Raw genomic sequence first — 13,669 nt, forward strand, 5'->3', positions numbered from 1 at the left:
TGTTTACTTGCTGATATAAATTGTTTTCTTGCCTGACTTGACATTGTTTAAGAGTTGTTTTGTACCACTCAGAAGAAGGTGAGCTTCAGCTGGGGAAGGTTCCTGCATATGCCTTTTAGGGTACTTTGATTACCCTTTGAGAAAGGGTAATGTGTGTTAGATGTTATTACTCGGTCTACCGTATCTCGCATTTTGTATTATCATTGGGATTAAAACACTAAACATTAAGGTAGAGAATAATTATCTTATCAAGGTTTAGTCAAGTGTAATCAATTCCCCTAAATAAAAAGGGAACTGTTAGTCAAAATGATGAAAACTAAAAAACTAACCGCTGACAGATTAAACCACAGATGATTCTGATCCTCAATGGACTGTATGGTAGGAGACTGTTTTCTGTTGTATTTTGTTAGGCAGACTGGAGGATATTTTTTTTTTTTGCCTATTTGAGAACCAAACTGCTGTCTTTTCCAGGTTATTTGATTTTATCATTCCTTCTAGCAATACCATCGTTTAAAACTTTACAAGCAATGTGTTCAATTGTGACTTACATTTGAGGCTCTAGAGTGTCAAAAGGAAGATTTTTATTCTATGATCTTATCCTAACTTCAAGAAAAGTGGATAGAACTTGTAGAATCATGCAGATGGAATTCTGGGAACAAAACAAAATAGAACTTACTGAGTAGTTACTAATTAAGCCAATTGCTAAAACTTCTACAAGCCCCAGTCATGGTTTGAGACACCCTTTTTATAGCTGTTGTGCTTGCAGTTCCATCCTGCAGCATGCTGAGTGCCTCCACCGTGGTGTTCACTGAACTGTGAAAGTACTCATACGTGTGTTCAAGGTTATTGTTAGTAAGAACTGAGGACATTCACACTCTCCCAGAGGATACTTAAACAGTAGGATTCACCATCTCACAGGATCAGTAACTGAGGCTGTAATTGGAATACTGTAGTCTGTGATGGCTGTAAAACCTAAGAGTGGCACTGAATTGTACGAGGAAGTTATATTTACGTCTTAAAAGGAGATATACTAATTTCTCTTGTGATTATTGGTTGTGTTTCCTGGTAACTAGTTACGAAGTGTTTTGATTGATTATTTTCTCCTCTGATTGTACAGCAAATGAGATGAATTCCGCATTTTACTTTTTTAAAAAGCCTGTCTTGGGTAAATGACAACAAAGCCATAGGTTATAAAAGAGATAGGGATAACAGATACTTGCTATTAGGGACATGCAATCAGATCGCACTACAGATAACTTTCTCATCACAGTCACTGTTCCTGATACTTCAAAGGAAATTAGAGCTGCCCATGTTTAATCTGCAGGATTAATTGGGGAGTGCTGTGCAAGGTTTGCAGCTGGGGATTCCTTATTGATCATCTTTAGCCCTAAAGCATAAGATTTGGTTATAATTTTCCTTGCCCTAGCTGGTGTTGCTATAAATTATTTTTAATATTGTTAAACTAGCTAATTACTTTCTCTCAGGTGACCCATGGCACTTATACCTTTGCTTCCTGAATTTGAAGGAATAAGTATATGCCAAGTACAGAAGCGTTTTCTTTCTGTAGATACATTCTCTCCCCTTTATTGCTGCTCTGTAGGGCAGAGATGAGGAAGTGGCTCAGATGCGCCTTGAAATTTCAAAGCTGAACAAAACAAGAGAGATTCTCCAGAACAAGCTGCATGCTGCAGAGGAACAGAAAACTGATGCAGCACATGAGAGAAACATCCTAAAAAATCAAATATCTGGACTGGAGAAAGGTATGTGTCTAACTGATGGGTGGATCTGTCTTGTGATTTGTTATTTATTTATTCGGGGTATGTCGCCCTGTTAGGATCATGCTCTTTTAGTGTCTAGTAGGAGACTGTATAAATAACATTTGGAACATATAGCAGCATTTTAAGAACCTTGTAGACTTATCAAATTTTCATAATGTAGCATATGTCAGGTGAACATATAACAGGCATAACTGAACTTTGTGATGTACCAATTGGTGCCATGTCATCCCCAATGCACTTTCGTTGCTCCTAAACTGACCTGTGAGAGAAGCAATCTTAGAACTTACTGAAAGCAGATATTGCTAGGACATGCTATTTTTCCCTCCTTTGATTCTGCTGAATAGTTACAGCCTGGAAGTGAATTTTTGCAAGCAAGCTAATGAGCTTAGTTCTGGTATGTTCAGGTCTTCAGCTGGTCAGTGTGGATGCTACAGCTGTCTATGTATTGACTTTGACTTGCTGACAGATCTGGAGAGCTTTAAGAAGGAACTTTAAACGTTTTTGCCAAATGGGCATTTTAGAAGAAAACACTTTGGGTCTAATACAATATTTTGTTCAACTTTTAAAACCAAGTTTCTTGTATTTTTTTTTAACATTTTAAACCACCTCTTTTTAAACATTAAAGTGCAAATACTTTTCAAAATCAAATATGCTTTGAAATACAGACACATTTACAAAGTGATTTTTCATTAAAAAAACAGTTTTGTGATTTTTTTTCTGAAGTTATGAAGTTTGCAAAATATTAAGAGTTGCTGAGACTTTTTGGGGTGGAAAAAATTACTTTGCTATAAATTTCATTTAGTTTGAGTTGATGCATAAGGGCATAAATTCCTCTTGCTGTTCTGACAAGACTGCATGTATGAGGTATGAATCCTCATGTGTAACTGTATTTATGGAAATTTATGTCTGTTTTTCATGCATCTCTGCAAGGGTGGAAGAGCTTTCCCACAAGTATTGTGCTAGTACTGCTTCAGGTCATGCGCTGTGCTAGAAAGCAGAGAGGAACTTAAGAAATTCAAATCTGTACTGGAATGCATGAGAATGGCTACTAGTAATGTATTTGACCCATCACTCCAATGTACTGCATTTCCTGAGTTGCAGTGTTAGTGTAGCAGGTTTTAATTAATTTCAAAATGTAGTGAAAACATGTCTCCAGTTTTTAGCATCTTTTTAATAGTACATGTCCAGTGTTAATCTTGACCCATAGCAGGTAGTTTTGACTCTACTGAAGCCAGTAGAATTTCACTGCCTCAGAGGAGAACTGAATTTCACATAGAGGGATTAGGATAATCCTGAAAGTCCCTGTTTTTTGAAAGTGCCTCAATTTTTGAATGCTCAGATTGAAGCTTCTTAAAAGGCTCTGATTTTCTCTATGCTCCATGATTTCTACATATACACTTCTTTTTGGTATATTGGTTTGAAAACCTAAATATAATAACTCCACATATCATTAATTACTGTACCTGAGCTCTTTTAAATACCCAAATAAGTATCAACATCATTAGCTGAAGCCTGAGGTTGTTAAACCTGGTCACAGCTAGTTGAACTGTTCATGTAAGGTTGAAGCTTCAGAAGTCCACTAAGTTGTTTCTTTATTTTTAACAGCTGTACAGGTTGAACCCAGGATTTAGTCTCTTTTCTTCTTTTTTTTAGAGTTGGAGGCTGCCAAAAAGCAGGCGGATATTGACAAGAAAGCTATAGAGGAGCTTGGGAGGGAAAGACATATGCTAAGCAAGGTGAGCTTGCATTGATAATAGTGATAAAGTAATCCCTGCTTGAGAATGAAATACCTCTGGTTTAAACACCGGAGCTCATAGATGTTGTAGAATAAACAATGTTGAGTAAAAAATTCAGATTTTCTTAAGCAAATGCTCACACTGCTTCTTTCCTATGCATCGAAATAGTGTACCCGTAAGCACACAAAAGATTTCTAATGTACAAACTGTTAAGGAGTTAAAAAATGCTACATATGTTCACCTTTATTGCAAATCCATTATTTGATATCCAGAGTTCATTACGTCTGTGCTTTTACACTCTGAAGCATATGAAGTTTAATATTAATCTAGGCAAACTAAGTCTTTGTTAGTAAAAGAACAACCCAAAAATGTTGATGCACCGTGTAGCAGCTTGGCAGGCTATGTTAATACCAATCCTTGCTTTTAGGTCCATTTCTCATACTGATCATTTTCCATCAGCCCAAGGATCTTGTACTGCAGGGTAGCATCTCATGTTTATGGGCATTCCTGAAGTGTAATCTACTAAATTCAGTGCTAAAAGATGATTTCTGAGGTGCTTTACTTTATATAGATTCACTGTCATGGGTCTCAACTCTAGCAGAGGTTCACATTTGTCAAGTAACAAAAACCTGTTTTGTATAGGGCAGGTAAATTTTTAAGTGGGACCAGAATGCTAATTTTATAAATATAATATCTCAGTAGTCTCTGTTTAATCCTTATGCATAATTTCAAACCAAGCTTGGTTAATTTCCAGCTTGAACTTGCTATTTAGGACATGAGAAGGAAGGGTATTTGCCTTTATTATTTATTTTTCTGGCTGTTGGTATGCTTTACAATCTAAATGCCTCAAAGCTGGTAAGGTTTTTCCAGTCATTAGTTATATCCACTTGTAAACAATCCTATCCATTTTTTGTTGTAATGCAGACACTAGTGTTTTAACTTCAAATCAGAAAAAGCACTATTTAGCAGCTCTGTTAGAGATGGGTATTTTTTAAAATCAGATTTGAGGCTCAAGTATTTCAACTGAACAAATTAGCTAAGGGGTAATGACATTACGAAGTCTGTAATCATATGGCATATTTTTGCCATAGTGGTGGCAGTGTTGCCTTTTCAGCTCAAGACTCATTATTTTGTGTTCCCTGTAGAACTTGGTCAAGGCCACCAGTGCCGCTCAGAAGCAGACAAATCTGGTGAAGCTCCATGAACAGTCAAAGAGGAACTTGGAAAGTGAAATCCAAAATTATAAGACTGAAGCTCAGAAACAAAGGAAGATTATTTACCATTTGGAGAAGGAGAGGGATTCTTTCATCAGTGAAACCAGTGAGCTCAAACAGAAGGTATGGACAGATTTTTGTGCAAGTGGTTCTTTCCTGTCTTACTCTCAAAACTGTACAGTTGTTATATTCATTTCCTAACATGCCAGTGGGAGGAAGCTTAGATCAGTGGTCTTCACATTGTTTACAAAGATTTCTTCTTGTCAGTGCATATTGCCTGCTGCTGTTTCAATCTTCCTTGGGGAAAACGTCATCAAGGGGTGCATATTCTAAGAGAGGCTTGGAGTTACAATGTATTTCTCTTATTCAGTGATCGTTTTGGAAATTAAAGTAGAACTGGAGTTCAAAGCAAGGCCTCTGACTTCCTATAACCAAATCCTACAATTGAAACTCTCATATGCAGTTGGAAATTATTATTTGATTTTCTGTCTTACCTGCAAAGGACCTTATCTTGCATACTGTTGAGGCTAGTGAGAGATGACCATGCTTGACACCTTTGTAAGAGATTTAGCATTCTGAAGGATTACTCCCATTACGTGAAAACATCTGAACATGTTCAAGCTAGTCTGCAAACCAAAAGTCTTCCAGAAACAGCTGCAGAGAAACACTGCATAAAATTTGTCTTGCCTTCTACGCATTATTATGTACAACTTTATTCCTGATAGTATACTTGGGAACATGGTTGTAACATGTTCCATTAATTGCTGAAGATCACATTGAAGGGCCCTTCAAGAGGCTCATTGATTTACTGGGATTAGCTTTCAAGATGTTTCAACTCACAAGTTATTTGCTATCTCTTCAAGTAAAAATGATCCTTTCTAACATGTGACCAGAGGCTTTTAAATCATCTTTTGAATGGTATATACTCCCTTGTCTGGATTACCTTTTGTCAGTTCCTCGGAATAATATTCCATGAAAATGGGATTTGTCTTTGTGGCAAAGTCATATTTGCATCTTTCCCTCGTAATGCATTTCTAACAGTATAGATATGAGTTAAGAACATTGTAAAATAGGGCGAGGGAGTAATTCATAACACTCAGAACTACAAGGCTCTTGCTTTCAATTCTGATTAAGGTTGCTTGCAGTATTTTGAGGGTGAAAATGACAGATGTTTGCTTGCTTACTTTTTCTTTTTTTTCCCTGCCACTTTGGGTGCAAATTTGCTGTCACTTATCATAAGGCAGATTCTCAGTAAATGGATTATGGCACTTGTGCTGTTTGTATAATGATGCTTTCATTGTGATTGCAAGTTTCTGAAGGACTTGCATGCTTCTGTGGTTCACTGAAGGGGCAATTCCTGACTCAGCTTGCAGGTGAAGAGCAGCAGGAGCAGTTCTGAGCATAAAAGTATGTGAGACAATAGTCTTTTCCCTGCAGTGGTTCCCTACATGAAATTATTGTTCGGAAGGATAAGACAGGACAGGAGGACATAGGATCAGGATTATTATATCCACTAGGTAGTATTTAGGTTCACTGTTTGACCTATGCAGGCTTGAGAAACCATGTCAAAACTGCAGGAGCAATTTCACAAATGGTGGGGAATGAGCTTCTGATGGGCAGTAATCATATGACCAGTAAAGGCTCTTCTGTCACCTTTTACCATCAAGCCGGCTCTGAAGAAGCTCACTGCATACCTTCTGAATTGTGTAAGGGCTGGTAAAGAGCCAAACTGATCTAAGTCCAAAGACTCCTTGGAACTCCAGCAAGGCAGACAGACCCATGCTGGCTCTGAAAGCTGTCTGGTTATTTACAGCATGACAGAATCTATAGAGCTGCAGAATTCCTCTTTTAAAATTATCATTTACTATTTAGTAACTGATGAACAGAGTCAGCAAAGTTATATCCACAACAGGAAAATAGTTTAGTGATGTAAATTCATGCTAGATTTGCTCTTCTAATTTTTGGCCTGGCTGACCACTCATTTGTATCATTTTTAAGCCAGTGTCACTTGTTGAATAGCTTTACTTTGAGATTAGCCAGCACAAAATCTGGCTCTTTGTTGTTTGCTGTGTAGCCTGTATTACTGAGCTACAAGTGTTAGTAGATTATTTCTTTTTTTTTAATTAAAATTCTTAGAGTATGAAATCTTAGTTTCCCTGTGGAAGGTTTAGGCTGCTGAAAAGGAAGCAGTGAAGTACAGCCTTCAGTTTCACCTGAAGTGCTCCCTCAATTGCTCCTTATGAGCGGTCACAAAAATAGCCATAATGTGTTGTTTTTCCAAGAAAAAAAAAAAAAGCTATTTACAAAGTTGTCGTGGTTTAAACCCAGTTGGCAATTCAGCCAGGCAGTCTCTCTCTCACTGCCCCCCCTTCCTCCCCCCTGCTCCTGGAGAGATGGGGGGGAGAATCAAAAGAATGTAACTCCCATGGGTCGAGATAAGAGCAGTCCAGTAACTAAGGTATAACACAAATCACTACTGCTACCACCAATGATAATAATGATAAGGGAAATAACAAGGGAAGAGAATACAACCGCTCACCACCTGCAAACTGATACCCAGCCTGACCTGAGCAGTGATCTAACCCTTCCGGGTAACTGCCCTCGGTTTTACATCCTGGGTATGATGTGCTGTTGTACGGAATACGCCTTTGACTAGTGTCCTGGGTTCAGCAGTAGCAGTCATGTTTCTCCTCCTTGGTAGCTGGTGCAGTGCAGTGTTTTGACTTTCAGCTCGGGAACAGAGCTGATAGCGATGTTTTGGTTTGGCCAAGGACTTTGTGAGCCTCATGCTCTGCCAGGGAGGAGGGGAAGCCAGGAGGAAGCAGAGACAGGACACCTGACCCAAACTGACCAAAGAGGTATTCCATACCACAGCACGTCATGCCCAGGATGTAACTGGGAGTTAGCCGGAAGGGCTGGGAGACTGCAGGGTTGGAGGAGGTATGGGTCGGTGCTTGGTTGGGGCTGGGGGGGGCGAGTTATCGGTCAGCTGGTGCTGAGGTGTTGTATTCTCTTCCCTTGTTATTTCCTTTATCATTATTATCATTGGTGGTAGCAGTAGTGATCTGTGTTATACCTTAGTTACTAAACTGTTCTTATCTCAACCCGTGGGAGTTGCATTCTTTTGATTCTCCTCTCCGTCCCTCCGAGAGCAGGGGGAGGGCAAGAAAGGGGGGGAAGTGAGCGAACGAATTACCTGACTGGGTTTAAACCACGACAGTTCTTTTTGGCGCCCAACGTGGGGCACGAAGGGTTGAGATAACGACAGATCTGACCAGATTAATAGTCACTCATCACAATGACGATTTATTGGCTCTCAGAGTTGTTTCTCTTGATCTCACAGTTTCAGAATGTTGTAACTTACGTAGAGCCGGTATTTGCTGTGTTAGTGTTTATCAAGTGTGGGGCCTGGGCTAAGGTTCTTGTCTCACTGTGCTTTATGGCAATGGCTTGTAATACGGGCGGGCTCCAGCAGCAGGGCGGGACGGACGTGGCCGTGGACTTGTACCTGGCCGTCCGGCTGCTCTTCACCGTCCTGGCCCTCGCCCTACTCTCCATCTTCGTGAGGCTGCGGGGAGCCGAGGGGGAGCGGCCCCGGGAGCCGGCGGCAGCCGAACCGGCCCGGGAGAGCGGCCCCGGGGACCGAGCGGCGGCGGGAGCGGGGCCGGAGGCCGCGAGGGGACGGCTGCCGGTGGAGGAGGTCGGGGCGGTCGAGGAGCAGAAGGAAGCGGCTGCCGAGCAGCGGGATAAGGCGGCGGAGGAGCCGAGCCCCGCGGCCGAGCCGAGCCCCGCGGCCGAGCCGAGCCCCGCGGAGGAGCCGAGCCCCGCGACGGCCGAGAGCATTCCCCGGAAGCCGCCTGCCGAGCCCCAGGAGGATGCAGGAGACCACGCAGCACTTCCCAGCAAGGCAGAGGAGGAAGAGCTGGACTCAGGAAAAGAGAAGCTGGCGGTGGGAGAGCCGGCAAGCACAGCGGCTACACCAGACCCAGTGACAAGTACAGCAGCATCAATTGAGTGTTCTGAAGGCTCTGAATGGCCTTTGGGTATCCTTGGGACCTGCCTGCTGATTGTGATGGGGATCAGCATGTTGGCACACACACTGTGTTCTACCCACAACCATTTTGTCTGATCTCAAAAGTTAAGCAGAGTCAGGTTTGGGTCTTGTCTGGGGTTAGACAACAATATAGGGGGACCAAGAGATTTTCCCCAAGGCTGGAGAGTCATGAGTGGCAGGGTGTGTGGGACAGTATGGGCAAGTATCTAGTCCACTGGGCCCCTCCAGTGCTTTGGAAGCATCGGAGATGGAAGGCAGCTGTATGGAGTCCCCAGCAACAAGCTGCAGAAACTGCTTAAGGGGACAGTGAATTATTTTAAGCCTGGTGGGCCCATGGCACTTCAGGCCATCAGAGCAGAGATGCAACACAGAGATGGACTCATGATCGAGGGGTGGACTTAACAATGGACACTATTGCCCAGGTTATTCACGAGTGTGAACACTGCACACAGTCTCTCCTGCTCTGGAAGACTGTTACAAGAGATGGAGCCTGACATGGACCAGATGGACGCAGCAGCTTTATAGGGACTGGTCCATGCACTAAGATAAGAGTGCACCGGGATAAGAGTGATGGTATATTGAAAATGTGGGATCTGAGCATGACGTGAATGGTATGGAATAAGGGGTGGATAATGTCCTGGGTTCAGCAGTAGCAGTCATGTTTCTCCTCCTTGGTAGCTGGTGCAGTGCAGTGTTTTGACTTTCGGCTCGGGAACAGAGCTGATAGAGATGTTTTGGTTTGGCCAAGGACTTTGTGAGCCTCATGCTCTGCCAGGGAGGAGGGGAAGCTGGGAGGAAGCAGAGACAGGACACCTGACCCAAACTGACCAAAGAGGTATTCCATACCACAGCACATCATGTAACTGGGAGTGAGCCGGAAGGGCTGGGAGACTGCAGGGTTGGAGGAGGTATCGGTCGGAGCTTGGTCGGGCTTGGGGGGCGAGTTATCGGTCAGCGGGTGGTGAGGTGTTGTATTCTGTTCCCTTGTTATTTCCTTTATCGTTATTATCATTGGTGGTAGCAGTAGTGATTTGTGTTATACCTTAGTTACTAAACTGTTCTTATCTCAACCCGTGGGAGTTGCATTCTTTTGATTCTCCTCTCCGTCCCTCCGAGAGCAGGGGGAGGGCAAGAAAGGGGGGGAAGTGAGCGAACGAATTACCTGACTGGGTTTAAACCACGACAACTAGTTTGGGCCAGGTGTCCTGTCTCTGCTTCCTCCTGGCTTCCCCTCCTCCCTGGCAGAGCATGAGGCTCAGAAAGTCCTTGGTCAGATTAAACATTACTTAGCAACATCTAAAAATGTTGGTGTTACCAGCACTGATCCAAGGCTAAAAGTCAAAACCACAGCACTGCACCAGGTACTAAGAAGGAGGAAATTGATGGCTACTGCTGAACCCAGGACAAAAGTTCAGTTTTACAGTTTAACAACATAGCCAGGAAAATTAATAAAAAAAAGTAATCAAAAAAGCAACAAGCAACCCCATATTTCTTTCTTTACATTCACATAATCTTTGGAAAATCTAATGCTCAAAAGACACATCATTAAGACCATGGCAGAGCTTCTAGGAGTGGTTAAACAAAGGTAAGAAAATAAGGATGGTGCCTTTACTGAGATCTTGAGTAGGTTCATTGAACTAAAAGAGTAACCAGCGGTAGATGCTAGTTAAGTGTGCAGATGAAATACTGTGTGGTACAGAAGAAAACTATGAATATCTAATACTTTCTGCTTAGCTTTGGCCCCTTGTTGTGGAATCTGAGAGGTGGTGTGAAGATGCTCAGCTTCCCACAGGGCTCTGTTGGGAAACATTGCATGTATATTTTCTGTATTTATAAGGGAGGATTATTTGGGTTTAATCATTCCAGAAAAAAGCAGTGTCAGCATCCAACCTGTGAGCACAACTCAAAAAACAGTCCACAAGCTTATCGTGCTTATATTGTATCAAAACCAAGTAAAAGACTTACAAATGCAGTGACCTACTTTCAAATGTTGCTCCAGCCTATGATCACCATAGTGGAGATAGAATACATGCCTCATTGATTTCTTCTCCCTGCTATTACTATTGGCAGGTTGCTTTAACAGAAAAGGAAAAGGCAGGAGTAAGTTATAAACTGGGACTGTGTTTTTGTATTGCACTGTAAGCAGTTCCTTGGATCCTCTGCAGTCAGCTACAAATACGCTGGAATTGTATTCCTGCCACTGTATTAAATTTTCTATATTTAGCTATCCCCTATCTTCAAAGTTGGTTGGAGGTACCTGGTGGAATGATCAATTAATTAAGCTCATCCCTCGCTGTTACACCTCACAAGGATTTACTGCTAAGCAAGGGACAACACCGTCAACCGCAAACTTTGCCGTTATTGGCTATTTGTTGTCTTTTTAGTTTTTTTATTCTTCTGCTTTGACAGATGAACATAAACCTTACCTCAAACTGCTACCATCAAAATGAGAGTCAGGAAAACTGAGTATGAAATGCAGTTGTAAATGGACTTCTCCCCTGGATTTTGTCTATGTGATTCCTCAGCTTTTTTTTTAATGCTTCATCTTTTTCCCAGCATGAAGGGTGGCATTCTGTTCTCCCGTGGGCAATGAACCTGAAAAATTATGTTCTTGATGTGTGTACTCCTTAGTTTTCTTCTTATTTCTTTTACTTTTCTTTCTTTGTAATGTTGGATTCTGTTTGAATACTGCTTTTTTTGTGCTCCTTGGCTTTCCACTTTGTACAGCAGGAAGAAGGTTCTTATGTTAAAAAAAAACCAAAACAATTAGGAAGCCCATCATAACAATTAGCAGCTATTTGCATTTTTGATCCTTTAATAGAGTAATCCTTATGAATTGTTGTGTAACTGCTAGTAAAGGTGTTTATAAAATTTTGTGGTTTTGCATACTGATGCTGCATGTGATCATCTGCTTTCTACAGTCTACAATACTCCATTCTCTTTAGGTAACCTTCACAATATTATTTCTAACCCTTCATAGAAGCAACTAAGTGTGATTACCTACTTATTTAGATCAAGAATAAGTTACCTTAACTGACTTTCTTATTATTATTTTGTTCATATATCAACTGTTTGTGATCATGTGTTCATTAAAAGAAGGTTGAGTTGTGAGAATATAGGAGTACATGCAGATCTTCTTGGGAAAACCTGTGTGGTTTTGTTCATCTTGTCATACAGCTGACATGCAAACCAACATACAAAGTCTAGCTTTGCTCTGTGCATAACCTAACGCTATTCTTGATGAAAGCTGTTTATATTGATTTTATTGAATCTGCTCAGCAGCAATATTTTCAGTGGCTTGTTTTTAAATTGCATGTTTTAAATTACATGTGTGCACATCTTTAAGTTTTAGTCTTGAACAAAAGCTAGGTATCAGGTTAAAGCAGAATGTTGTCCCACGTAAGCAATCCAGGAAGGTTAAACTCGTACGTGGACTGAAGTGGTTTTCAGCTGTAGCTAAAACTTCTTATCACAGGGGTCTGAACTTGTCATCTTAGAAGAAAATCATAAATTCTTCCCCATCCTTGTAACCTTGTGATGACAATTTAATTGTGTTCACTTTCTTTCTGCTCCAGGTCCTCCAGAACCTGAAAGATATTGAAAAACTGGAAATAGAGATCTGTGACTATAAGAAGAATTTAGAAGAGTCTACAATTAAACTTAAACAGGAACAAAGCCAGTGTGAAGCTATGAGAACAGAGAAGAACCTGTTCAGTAAAAACCTGATTGAAGCTAAGGTAGAATAATACATTTTTCCTTATGTTTTTCTCTCTGCTCTTGCTATTTCTTTCCTGATCTAATTTTAATTTGATAAAAGGAAAGCTCACTGGATCAATGACAGAAGTGATTTCTTTATTTCTGTGTATTTTGGGTCCCTGACATGTTATCTGAACAGTTTGTATTTGGAGTGGAAATAGGAACCCACAGTCATCATACGGCAATTTCCCTGCTTCAACCCATGCATAAAATCACAGTACACTGGAGCTATGGAATTACAAAACCCTACCAGAGGAGAAATTTTTTCTTTTCATTCTAGCTCCACTCTGTTTATTCCTTTAGGAGGTGTCTGCATTTATGGGAAATAGGGTATAAGGGGAATAAGATTGCCTCCTTAACCCTGAATGTGTATGCACATTACTGTGAATCATGATTAGAAAGCAGAGGGAAAACTTTCCCAGCTGAAGTGATATTTTCTGACACAACTTAACGCTTCCACCTCACTTGTTCCTTTCAGGGAGTGTAATTTTCCTCAGCTAATGATGCTCTCTGCATTCATATCTCTTCCTTGGGGATCTCACTAACAATACTAGAGGAAAAGAACAGATCACTGTCTGTTATTCTGATGTAACAATCTAAAATACTACACAAATCCTATTGTAATCATCAGAGATTGGGACCTCAGATAGCTGTGGGTTATTTCAGAATAAGGATTTATAACATAGACATATACAGTAGATTATAAATTTATACTCTGCTTTGAATAGGTAGGTGGTTTGCTTGAGAAGCAGACGGGAATGAACTATACGAGTTCTTACCCAACTGTGTGCTGAGGAATGAACCATTTTGCCATTTATGTGGGATGATTTACTTGACCTTTGTCTGCTTCTCAGCACTAGATATGGTGTTGGGGTTCTTGCTGCTTACAAACAATCTCTCAGGAGAAATAAGGGTGAAAAATTGCAACACAGATTTTTATTATTTTTTTTCATTTTCTTTTTAAACATACAACATAAATTTGCTTACTTATAAAGAGTCGGCATCTATGTGCTCAGTTACAAAATAAAGCAATGAACTAAGCCTTTTGGGGTTTTAGAATATTATATGGTGATATCACCAATGCTGTTCACAGTTCCAGTTGTTAGAGGCTGGTCTGTAGACTTCAATAGC

General features: G+C 40.8%; 1 protein-coding gene across 2 annotated transcripts in view; it reads left to right on the top strand.

Moving 5' to 3' along the window:
• The window catches only part of CFAP58 (cilia and flagella associated protein 58), a 64,479-nt gene that overhangs the window by 15,282 nt on the left and 35,528 nt on the right, over positions 1-13,669 (top strand). For both annotated transcript variants that reach the window (XR_008973728.1, XM_057421084.1), the window contains exons 7-10: positions 1,601-1,760; positions 3,432-3,514; positions 4,660-4,851; positions 12,358-12,519. Coding sequence is in view for 1 of the 2 variants with exons in the window: in XM_057421084.1 (XP_057277067.1) it covers positions 1,601-1,760; positions 3,432-3,514; positions 4,660-4,851; positions 12,358-12,519 (597 nt within the window). In the remaining variant the exon portion in view is untranslated. The remainder of the gene's footprint in view (positions 1-1,600; positions 1,761-3,431; positions 3,515-4,659; positions 4,852-12,357; positions 12,520-13,669) is intronic.

The sequence above is a fragment of the Pezoporus wallicus genome, unplaced genomic scaffold (assembly GCF_028554395.1).
Source record: "Pezoporus wallicus isolate ANWC-B61680 ecotype Strahan unplaced genomic scaffold, APGP_CSIRO_Pwel_v1 contig_3365, whole genome shotgun sequence".
In the NCBI taxonomy this organism is placed as follows: Eukaryota; Metazoa; Chordata; class Aves; order Psittaciformes; family Psittacidae; genus Pezoporus; species Pezoporus wallicus.